We start from the raw sequence: 12,079 nt of genomic DNA, 5'->3' as shown, positions 1-12,079 counted from the left end.
GAAAGCTAAATAAGCTTTTTGGCAGCTTTCTCACCCAGGGTTGTCTTTCTAAAGACCCTGGGACCATCGCTTTGGAACGTAAACATCCAAGGATAATAGAACCCTGCCTCCCAGATCCTGTGGGAGGCGAGGGGCCTAACTGCAGTGGGGTGCCTGGCTCCACACTGCAAAACCAGCCTGCCGTAAAGATGAGAAACGTTTCCTTCTCCTTTGAATGAAGCAAATTAAGGAACACAGAGGGTCACCCCCACGGCCAGGTGGATTTAGGGGGACTTGTGCGTTAAAGACGGTGCTGTCTGGTCCTCTGATTTGAGACCTGAGTAGTGTTTATCTTGAGGGCACGTGTGCAATGGACTGTGTCTGCTTGGCTCATAAAGGGGCGAGATTCCTTTCTGTCTTTGCAAACCTCTGAGCGGAATTGCCCATAATGCACGTCACTGGTCTGATGCTTATTCAATACTAAACGTGCTTTCCTTCTTATTCACCTCTGTAGAGACGTTTTCCGGGTTGCGGGCAGATTTTGTTTTTCATACGTTTTGTTTTTCATACATTTTGGTTTTCACACACAACAGTGGACCCGTGTGCTGGGGCGGCCCAGAGGGCTTCCGACAGACACGGGGTGGCCAGAGGCAGCAGGGCGAGGCATTGGCCAAGAGGGGATACAGTTGGCCAGCTCGGACCTCAGGTGCCCGGGCCACACTGCCTGGGTTCGAATCCCATCTCTGTGGCTTCTCTGACAGAATCCTGGGCAAATTACCCAACTGCTGGGCACAGTCTGAGGGGCAGAGTCTGGGGTCTTCAGAAGCCCCGAGAGCTTCGATGACCTCAGGGAGGAGCACCCCCAAGTGGGCAGGCTTCTCACATTTCTAAATGTGAGAAAATAGGCCGAGACAAACAGGTCATTGTTTGGACCGGGACAGTCGGGCAGGGTTCCACCGGTCACATACTGGTTCTGGGAGGCGAGGGAAATGCTGGAGCCAAAGACCTTGAGGCTTTCAGCCTCCAGGATGCAAGGGCGGGGAAGAAAGGGGGCAGGAGTGGCTGATGGGAGGAAAGATCGTGAGTTTGCTCAGAAGGGTGCTGAGCTCACGCTGGAGCACAGCGTTTGTGTCTCCAAGGTAACCAGGGCCCCCTGACAAGGGGCGGGGTGCACACACTCAGTGCACCTGCAGCCCCCCCACCCCCACAGCGCCTCAGACAGTGCGGGGGTGCTTCCGGATGAGCTAACCCTAGAAGCAGCACGCACCCAGCCTTTCTCATGCCACAGCGCCCGGCTCAGCGTGCGCAGGGGAGGGAAAACACACCCGTGCGCATCTGGGCCCAGAGTGAGGTAGGGCCAGCGGTCAAGTCCTCGTGCTCCAGGAGGACCCTCGCGTCCTGGCTCGCCTGCGACTCCCCCCACTTTAAAACCGGAAGTCCCACCTCCCGGGCAAACGGGGAGGGCTTGTCACCCTGCACCGCCGGTCTCCTGGCCCACACACGCTGCCAGAACAGTGAGGGGACACGGTCTGCCCCCTGGACTTCTCTGCCCAGCTCCTCGCGGGTGGCCGCCGGCCACAGAGGAATTAGGGTGAAGGGTGGGAAACCATGCATTGAGGCCTCATCACATGCCAGGAACTTGACCCGGTTCTCCCTTCATCCCGCCCACAGATCTGCAAGGAGAGCGGGGGGAAAGGGTGGACCCAGCCCTTCTCCTTTCTGCATGAGACGCTGACCCGGGGATCGGCCGACCTCGGAGCTCTGCTGCCCTGGGAGCCACACGGGCATGGAACTTGGGCTGTGCTACGAGGTCACACCCGCCACAACAGCCCCTTCCGGGATGGGGGACGCGGCTGCAGTCTAGGTATGCGTCTCGTGAGCCACCAGAGCTCTGAGGCCCTCCCGAGTTCAAGGGCTGTGGTAACCGAGCCTGTCCCGGGCAGGGACCTCGGAAGCAATGCCCGGGACTGTCACGAGAAACACTGGCGCCTACTGGGGACTTCGGGCCTTTCCGCCAGGGCCGCTCCATACCTGCTTGTGTGGTCTCATTCCCTCGCACCTGAGCTGTCTCAGAGAACGGCTCCCGGTCCCCCGCGGGTTGTTTGGTCTCCTTGCAGGGCGAGTGCCAGGGAGGGAACCAGGGTCCGGAAGTCCTGCGGGTCTAACCGTCTAGTTATGCCCAACAGAGAGCAGGGGTGAGGCGTTGCATGGGGACCGTCACCCCCGTCCCCCAGAAGGAGTTAAGACTCGGGACAGCAAGTACTTTGCCCGTGTCGGCTGCAAGGAAAGGGGCCAGGCTGGGAGCAGACCCAGACGGGTCTGACTTCAAAGCCAACGCCATTCCTGTCCTGTCGTCTGAGTGGGAGAGCCGAGCAGACAGAAGGACGAGGACAGGAGGGCGTGAGGACCACGCCCCTGGACGCTCCAGCAGCGGGGAGAGGGTGGGCAGTGCCATGGAAACGCTTCCTAGAGAGCTGTGTGCACCACCTGGACTTCTGTCTACTCAGCAAAGCAAGGGCTCTGTGCACTTCCTGGGCCCCGGGGAAAGCAGATGTGTGTTCATTTGCACTCCCTGCGCGGTTCCCCACTCCCATCGCTCCCTGGGATGCTCAGATGCCTGTCTTCACGCGAAGACACCAGTTCGTGCACGTTCGGTCGCCGAACGGTGGTAAGTCGTGGGGGCTGGAGCGGCGGGTGCTCAAAAGAGAATGGTCTCTCCTCAGCTGTCCTGTGCGTGTTTGCTTAGAGCCCCCTCGGTTCTTTGATTTGGTTTGGACATCCCTCCCCACCGGGCCGGGGCGCCCCTGCTGCGCTCACGGTCACCGCCTTCTCCGTCCTCGGGTCTGCCCTTCTGAGAACCTTCCGCTCACCCGCTGATCCCCTCCGCGGCCCGAATTTCAGTCACTTCTGTCTCCTCCAAAAGCTCTTCTTACTAGAAATCACAGGCTCGCTCTCGCAGCCCAGCAACCACAGAGCAGCCAATCGTCCCGTCCTTGGGACCGACCCGTCCCCGCTACTGCTCCTCCCTTCCTTCCCCTGCACCGCCTCCTGTTTTCCTTCATCGACTCTAATTCCGCACATCTTCCTTCCAGACGTGTTGGAGAGAACAGTCACGTGAGCAGGGGCTTCTGGAGATGCTCGCGCCCCCCCCCACCCCACCGAGAACAACAAGAACAGCATCACCCCAGGTCACTTCTCTCCTCGGGGGCTCTGCCTCCGGGGCCCGACTCTCAGCAGCCGCTGCCTGGCCTCCTTGGCTGTCCTGGGCGCTCCGTCTGCTCGAAGGTTCCATTCGGAGGCCCCAAGATCAGGAAGGGCTCCCTCCTCCACAACTGAGAGAGGGCCGCCCTGGTGTCAGACCGATGCGGGGGGAGGCTCGTCCCCCACAGATGCTCCACAGAACACTCCGCCTCCCGGCATCTTCCCTCGGCAGCGTCTTGCAAATTACAACCAAGATGCGAGACAGCGCGGGGCATGGTGTGGTCGGGGACGGCGTCCACCTTCTCTGTCCTCGCTCCAGGGACAGTCATGCTCTGAGACTTTCACCGGGTCCCATCCAGGAGAGTGATGGTGCCTGTGGCTTCTTTCTTGGACATCTGAGGTCCTTGGATCCGCCCTCCACAGTGGGCAAGGCTCCTGCCCCTAGTCAGAGTCCTGCGCGCACGCTCTCTCTCTCTCTCTCTCTCTCTCTCTCCCCCTGGTGGCCACCCGCTGGATCAGCTGCACAGGACTCTCGAAGGGTTTTGCTGACTGGGGCTTGACTTCGGGTTCAGATCACAGGGACACTTGCAAGTCACTTGGCTGACAGATTCCGGGTACACGGAGCACAGTTCGTGGAGACATATGTACAGAAGTCTGCGTCCAGGGGAGGCATGCAGTGCGGGGACAAGGGCTCTGGCCTGGCCCCCGGCCGCGCAGTGGCTCCCCAGTGACTTGGATTCTAGTAATTGCACTTAGTTTCCTGGTATTCAGGTCTCTGCCCCTTGGGCTTTGATGGTGCCAGAGTGGGGGCTCGGACGTGGCCCCGAGCTTGACAAAACCCCCAGCGTCTTCGGGGCTCCTACAGCTCGGCCCAGCCAGGACCCAGCCGTAGATCAAAAGGCCTCCTCGTCAAGTACACGTGAATTCTGTTTTCAGTCTCTGGCTTGAAGGAGCTTGCTTTGCTGTTGGATTTTGGTGTGAGTGGGGTTGGGGATGCCGCAGGGACTCAATGTATTCCATAAGCTCTTTTTCTATCCTGTAAGATTAAAAAAATAATTTGAAACGATGCAAAGATCAAGGGTTCAAAGGCTTGGAGACGCCCCTGGCCTGTCTGCCCCCCGCCCCGCCCCCACTTCCCTCCTAAACTCTCCAGCTGAGCCCACTGAGGGACCTCTGCCGACAATGCAGGGGAGGAGGAAACGGGACTCGGATGGCCTGTCCTCCAGCACGTCCCCCCACCACCCTGGCTACTCCCACTCCCCATCCGACGCGACCTGGGATCATTCCTTTACTCACTGCACAAACACTGCACGAACATCGACCACGTGCCGAGCCCTAGGCCCTGGGACACAGAAGGTCCCAGGCAAAGCCCTGGCGTGCAGGGGGGCGGCTCAGGGCTTCCATGAGAACGTCAGGCAGGGAAGGACCTGGCAGGGGAGCTCAGCCTGGGGGTCAGGGCAGCGGATGGGCCCTGCGGGCATCCCCAGAGCTCACAGCGCTCTCGGCCTGGGCCAGATTCAGAGGCAGATCCTAGAGGCCCTGGCAGACCCCCTACCCAGGGGGCATTCAAGAACGAAGAAAATGGGGAGGGACATGGGCGCCCACACAGGCACTCGGGTGAGATCTGGGCCCTGGGGACACGCAGGGCAGAGCCGGACCCCTTGCCCGGATGGCTCGTGCAAGGTCCCCGCAGGGGTGAAAACCAGGCAGAGGCAGGGGAGGGGCAGGGAGCTGGGGCTCTTCACACGGGCTTCCTGGGTATTTTGTATGCGGGTCATGGACTTGCCCATCAGTCTCCTGCTCCTGAAGACCCCCGACCCCAGAAGCCCACTATGGTCTGGTCCACAGGCAACAGAGAGCACCAGAAGGCAAAGCCAAAAGAGAAAGGCGCTTTGGAAAAAAACCACAACCGCCGCCCCCCTTCTAAAGACGAGATACAACAGGGCAACCATGAGGTCCCATTGTCCCTTCTCCACAAAGAGCTCCCCTGACCTCCCTCCCAGGGGATGGGACTCGCCAGGGACCCCCGGGTGGCCCCCCTTCCCCAGGGAGCCAGAGAGCTGAGGAATCTGCCACGGGCCACCTTCCACGGAGCCCTCATCGCCCAAGGAAGAATGTGATGGTCAGAAATGGGAGAAATTCGCCTTTTCAGAAAACCATCGTGTTTTGTTTGTTTGTTTGTTTGTTTTTTAGCAGTGAAATTGAAAGGATACCAACCCGAGTTCTTTGCTCACTGACGTCATCAAGGCCACAGAATGAATGCTAGTGAGAAAAACAAAAAAAGGAACAAAAACTATAAAATAAGACCAAAAGAAAATGAGGTGGGGGGGGAAAGAAAAGAAAGAAAGATGTAAGACATGTGGTTTGGGATTCAGAGACACATTTCACAAGAACTAACACACCGGGGTGGGGTTCAGAAAGAGGACAGGAAGTGAGCTTCAGAAGCTGACCTCACTGGGACCTCACCCTCCGGAAGGCCTTGGCACCCCCCCCAACTGTGCCCCCCAACGCCCAGCTGATTCAGGCAGACTGGGTGGCTTTGGGTGAGGACACGTGGCTTTCTTCACCCCAAGACACTTTCTAAACAGGGAAGGACCCTCCGATGGTCACGGTCGGTGGCTCCCACCAAACACCGGACATGGCGGGCCCACAAGGATCAGGGGTTTCCACCTGGGGTCACAGGTCACCCAGACTGACCTGCCAACATGCAGAAGCCCTCCCGTAACACCATCCCCACCCGGTCTCCTAAGAGATCATCGTTTAAAATCTTTTGTGCCATTCAGTGACTCTGCTTTCATTGTTTTTTATGTTTATTCATTTTTGAAAGACAGAGAGAGACAGAGCATGAGCAGGGGAGGGGCAGAGAGAGAGGGAGACACAGAATCTGAAGCGGGCTCCAGGCTCCGAGCTGTCAGCACAGAGCCCGACGCGGGGCTCGAACCCACAAACCGCGAGATCATGACCTGAGCCGAAGTTGGACGCTCAACCGGCTGAGCCACCCAGGCGCCCCTCAATGAGTCTGCTTTAAAAAAGAAAACAAAAAATACAGGGCGCCTGGGTGGCTCAGTGGGTTAAGCATCCGACTTCGGCTCGCGTCACGATCTCGCGGTTTGTGGGTTCGACCCCCACGTCGGGCTCCGTGCTGACGGCTCAGAGTCTGGAGTCTGCTTCTGATTCTGTGTCTCCCCCTCTCTCTGCCCCTTCCCCCTGATCATACTCTCTCTCTCTTTCTCCTTCAAAAATAAACTAATATTAAAAAAAACAAAAAGGAAAAAATAGCACGAAAACAGATGGCAAGGGAAAGGAAAAATTATTCAGGTCACTTTGAAAGTACACTTCTCTTTCTTCACTCATGACCTGTTTTGCTCAAGAAGGAATGCTGCTCATTAGGTAGAACCTATCGGAGCATCATTGGGGGTTTTGAAAATCATTCTTTCCCCCCCCCCCAAAAAAGCAAGGTAATCGCATCCCTAAATTATTTATTGGAAAATTTAAAATCCAACCAGGCAGCCACCAAGTTTCACACAAGTTTTAGAATCATTGGAAGCTGGAGCCGGACGGGACCTATGGAGTCACCCAGCTCTCATTTTCTTTCTTTCTTTTTTTAATGTTTATTTATTTTTGTGAGAGCGCAAGCAGGGGAGGGGCAGAGAGGTGGGACAGAGGATCCGAAGCGGGCTTTGCGCTGATAGCGGTGAGCCCTATGCGGGGCTCGAACTCAGGACTGTGAGATCACGACCTGAGCTGAAGTCAGAGGCTCAAATGACTGAGCCACCCAGGCGCCCCTCCCAGCTCTCATTTTCTACATAGGGACACTGAGGCCCAGGGAGGGAGAAGGGCCTGCCAGGACCACCCAGCGGGGTGTGGCTGGGAAGGGTTCCTAGCCACTGACATGAGCCACCGATAACGTGGCTGGAGTCACTTTCCAGGAGTGCCCGTCGCACACATGCACGTTTGGGCATTTCTTGTCCTATTGGCCGGACCAGGAGTCCACCTGCTCTGTGTGCCAGCCTCGGGGACTCCTTTCTGGGACCAAGGGAGACAGACCAACCTGCACACATTTGCTTTGAGAAGAGAGTAAAAAAGAGGCAGAAAGGGGGGGGGGTCCAAACATTGCCCAGTACTCCTCCTAATCAAAAAGGCAGCCGGCGTTATTCTACGTGGGCCGATCCCACCTTTTAAAACTTTAACCGGCAGAACAACGGTGGCACGTTTTAAGTCTTTTTGCCATCAGGTCCTGCTCTGTGACCCATTTTGCCGACTCGAGTCCTAAAGCCACGCTGGGGGGCTGAGCGGGAGAACCAGCGCTGGTGACCCACTGACTGGTGTCGGGGCCTGGGGCTCAGACCTTCACATCCCCCCTCCCAGGTAGCCTCACAACCACAGAAGATGGGGAGTGCAGATCAGAACCCCCAGGCCGGAGCAGAGGGATAGATCCCCCAGTGTGCCAAGGTGCACCTGCCTGCAAAGCCAGCTTACGCCCAGGACGTTCTTGGATCGAATCATACAAAAGATCCCCTTGGGGCCTCAACATAGCCCCAGGAGGTCTCAAGGAGGACATCCGGATGATGGAGACACTAGGAATGCGCTTAAATCAGAATCCCATAGGGGCTCCCTGGGGCTCTGGCAGGAGAACGGCCCCAATCCCCTCCAGCCGCGACCCTCTGCTGCCCCCCGGGGGACACCGCCGGTTGTGCGGGCCGGAGGCACTGAGCGGGAAGTGAGGACACAGGAAGGGGGGTCCGCCTGTCCTGAGGGAAAGGAGAGGAAGTTTCTAAAAGTGGCTTAGCATCTGTAGAGCTGTCCTGTCTCCTTGGGCCCGCTGTGTTTGATTCCCTCCAGGACAGAGAGGGGCCATCATCCCCTTTTTACATATCCTCCCTGAAATCTGCTCTCCGGTGACTTCTGTGACTGTGTCCACGCACAGTTGGGAGTTGGGTTGGGGGCTGGCTTCCTCTCTCCTAGGACCCGCCTCAGAGACCTGAAGCCCACAGATGCCCTTTCTCCCTCCTCTTCTCCGGGGTGACTGCACATGAGCCTTTGAGATTCAGATGGGGGTCCCCTCCTCATCGTCCCCGACGACCCCCGGACGGGGCTGGAGCCTTTGTGTGGCTCCCACGCGTGGACTTACCTCTGTGGCACACAGTGCACAATTACAGGCTCTGCCCTACTTGTGTGTCACTCATCTGGCAAAAGTGTGGGGATACCCCATTCCATGGTAAGAACGCTCTCGGATGAAGTGATGAATACAAGGGGGTCCCTGAGCTCAAGGAATCTGTGGTCACCGGGTAGACGTGCAGGAGGTGGTGAGGGCACAACAGAGATGCCACACACATGGTTGTGTCACTTGCTTGTCCGCCTAGACCAGCAAGGGGGGGGGCTGCTGGAGGGGCTGAGGGGTGGCTGTGGCACCTCCCAGCTGTGGGATCGGGGTCCGGCGTCTGAATCTATCTCAGGCCCGGTCTCCCCACCCATCAAGTGGTAGCAACCCAGAGAGACAAGTGGGGGGGCTCGGTGTCCACATGTGACAGGCCAGCCTTGCTCCCCGCTGGGAGGGCAGAGACTTCCAAGAACACACGACCTGGTTTTGGCGCACGGGAATCATCCAAGGGGAAGGCGCCCGCGGGACGTAACCGAGGTCCTCACTGGTGACGTCACCAGCCCGGTCAGCCCAACCTGGCTTATCAATCCAGAGATGGTCACCTTGTCCTTCCCAGTGAACTAGTGTCAGATGGGTTCAGCGGAAGGTCTTTTGTGGGGGGGGGGGGAGGGGAAGGCATCCCCCCTACTCCGTCCACACACACTAACTTGGTCCCAAACTGCACTTTTCTTCCCTAGAAAAACATTTGAAGGAGCTACTTCTTTGGTGGGTGTGCCCACGGCGGGGGGCATGGGGCCGAGAAGGGAGGCGGGAGGAACAGCCTACCCTCTTGCATTGTAACACTGGAGCCCAGAAGGAAAAGGCCCCACGGTGACCCGTCACAGAAGGGAGCCTGGGGGTGGGGGGAGAGGGTCCGAGCGCCCCACCTACCTTCTCCTCAAGCTCCTTCAGGTGTTTCTTCTGGACCTCCAGCTTACCCTCCAGCTCTCGGATTCTCTGAAACACATTACCTCATGCGTCAGAAAAAGTAAATTTTCCAGGTTCAAGATTTATTCTTTACTTTTATCATGGCGTAGTGCACGAGCAGAGAAGCGCGCAAACACAAGGGGGAGGCTTGACTGGCTTTTCTACGGGTGCAGACCTGTATCTCTAGCACCCAAATCAAGACAGAGGGGCGCCCCGGCACTTAGGAGGGTCCCTCGGGCCTCTGATCTCCTCCACTGAAGATTGATTTTGCCTGTTCTTGAAGGCGCTCGGAATTGGACATATACAGCGCGGACTCTTAAGATGGGATCCCTTTAAAACAAACATCACGCCTGGACCGAGATAGGCGGTGCCCTGCGCCGGCTCATAAAGACTGCGGATTCGAAGTGACATGAAACGATACACTTGGCAAGATTAATCAGCTGGAGCCGGGCAGCTGGGGCAGAGGAAGCAGGGGCCGTCCTACTACAGGCACCCCAGCCTCTTAGAAGCCCACTTAGCACCAGGTTCAAGGATGACCAACCAGCCCGGCTTGCTTAGCACATTCCTGGCTTTGCCCCTGAAAGTCTGGGGTCCCGGGAAACCCCTCCGTCCCGGGAAGCTGGACCAGGTGGTCACCCGCCTCATGCCCCTTGGGGCACTCGCCGCCCCCCTCGGTGGTTTACAAATCCATTCCTTCCAGTTTCGCACAGTGTCCCACCCAGGTGTCCCACGCGTGCGACCTTTTCCAGATCGTCACATGCCCAACGGTCACCCCTCAAGTGCTGGTACCCTGACCACGGCCCAGCTGGTTGCAGCCTTGCCGAGCCTGAACGGAGATGGAGAACTCAGTCCTGGAGAGAAAGTGCTCAGGCTGGAGGGCGGGTGATTCAGGTCAGTCTAAGTAAGCATGTGGCCTCCAGGGACCCTTAGCCAGGCCTGGGGAAGCCTTCTGAGGGCTTGCGGATCGCTGTGCCCCCACCGGTTTCCAGCTCAGTTTCTGGGGGCCGATCCTGAGAAGCTGCGTCTCCAGCAAGTTCCTGAGTGATGCAGATGCTGCTTGTCTGGGGACCCACTTTGAGAACCACCTCTACGGACACTATGCCCGGGGCCCTAAGGAGTTCGTGGTCCAATCAGGGTTCAGACAGAAGCATTGATACGAGTACCGAGATGGGGCACTGAATGAACACAAACATCACGGAGAAAACCAGGCAGGGGAGGGAAGGGGGCGGGGTGCTATCCTACGTGGGTGCCCCCGGCAGGTGCACCGGAGCCCAGAGGGCAGAACAGCGGGGGCACTGAGCCGTGGGGCTGGAGGGGCAGGAACAGGCGGAGCCCAGCCCAGGACTCACAGTGGTTCGACAGACTCCCAAGCAGAGGGAACTGGGTGCGCAGGGAGGGAGGGGGGGAGGGGGACAGAGGCGGAGCTTGGAGGGTCTGGAATGTCCCCTTGAGGAGCTCAGAGACTTGGGGGCGTCATGGGGAGCCTGTGATGGGTTTCCAGCAGGGAAGGGATGAGAATCTGGTCTGGGAAAGATCACGCGGGTAGCAGAGAAGACACAGAAGATGGTTTGTCCTCAGAGATGAGGCCTTGGGCAAGTGATTCAACCTCTCTGGGCCTTGGTTTCCCGATCTGTAGATGGGGGTCACAGTTTGCCCGCGTCTGAGGATCTAACAAGTGAATCTGAGCAAAGGGCTCAGAGCAGGGTTGGCGCAGAGTAGGTACCCTGTCAAGGATCAGGAAACCCGGGCATTTCTAATTCTCTTCCACCTGAGGGAAGCCGTGTGGACCTCAGCGTGGCCGTGACCGTCCCCCAAGGATCCCCTCGCACGGTGAGGAGGCAGAGAGCACCCGAGAATGAACACAGAGCTCAGCTGGACTCTGGCCTGGGTCCTGCGCCCCAAGCTTTCCAGCTGGTGGATGTTAGGGAGTCACGTGATCTCTTGAATCGGAACCCTCTTCTCTAACATCTGCACAGTGACCCCAGCCCCCGAGGGTGAAACGGGGACCCTGGGGTGGGGCTGGGGGAAGGGCCTCGTACACTACCGCGCCTCGTGGAGGGAGGGTGGTGCTCTACAGCTTTCAAAGGACTGGAGAAAATCCCTCAGGAACTTCTGGGCTTTGAGGAAGAGGTGCCTGGCCTCACAGCGCCGATATGCCAACGGGGGAGACCGTCAGGTAGTGAGAAGCGACAGGAAGGGAATAAATCGGGGCGGGCAGCTAGTTACACAGGGCTGTGGGGCCGGCGGCTCTCGGGGGTACGTCTGAATGGAAGCCGTATGACAGAAGAAGCCTGTCCCTCGCAGGGCACAGCAGGTGCCAGCCCGGGTCACAGTGGGGAGGGGACACAGTCAAGAGGGCCAGGCCACACGCAGCCTTGGATTCTAGTCCAAGGATAAAGGGACAACTGGGGGACTTCAAGTAGGGGACAGCGCCTTCCCACTCCTCAGGTGTCAGGGTCCCCAGCAGAGCTGGCCCAGGTCCTCGGCCCCCCACTCTCAAGCTCCCTGTTATCATTGCCAGGCGTGACTCTACAAGGCCAAGGTTTGTCTTCTCCCTTCTCCCTTCATAGCAAAGGCCGTCTGGGTGGGGAAGGTCAGGTGTGGCAGGTATTAACTAATATGTGTCGAGCTCTTAGTTTGTGGCACACACTTTTCCCAGCACTGCATATAAATTCTCCACTGACCCCAGCTCAACATGCTGCTCTCACTGTCCCCATTCTACAGGGGAGGATGACACTGAGGCTCGGGTTACACTGTAAGTGGGGGCTGGATTTGAATCCAAACCTGTCTGACCCAAGGGCCTGTCCTCCTAACCCCATAGCTTTCCGCATA

General features: G+C 58.1%; 1 protein-coding gene across 1 annotated transcript in view; it reads right to left on the bottom strand.

The window, feature by feature from the left end:
* Window positions 1-3,168: 3,168 nt before the first annotated feature.
* The window catches only part of JAKMIP1 (janus kinase and microtubule interacting protein 1), a 119,385-nt gene continuing 110,474 nt past the window's right edge, over window positions 3,169-12,079 (bottom strand). The window contains exons 20-22 of the mRNA XM_047091815.1: window positions 9,212-9,277; window positions 5,398-5,442; window positions 3,169-4,216 (exon numbers count right to left, since the gene is read on the bottom strand). Of these exons, the coding sequence (XP_046947771.1) occupies window positions 4,187-4,216; window positions 5,398-5,442; window positions 9,212-9,277 (141 nt within the window). The 3' untranslated portion in view covers window positions 3,169-4,186. The remainder of the gene's footprint in view (window positions 4,217-5,397; window positions 5,443-9,211; window positions 9,278-12,079) is intronic.

This window comes from Lynx rufus, unplaced genomic scaffold (assembly GCF_022079265.1).
Source record: "Lynx rufus isolate CCGP_SWC_20201006 ecotype Redwood Valley unplaced genomic scaffold, mLynRuf1.p SCAF_3, whole genome shotgun sequence".
NCBI classification, from domain to species: domain Eukaryota; kingdom Metazoa; phylum Chordata; class Mammalia; order Carnivora; family Felidae; genus Lynx; species Lynx rufus.
This window is presented reverse-complemented; position numbering and strand designations above follow the sequence as displayed.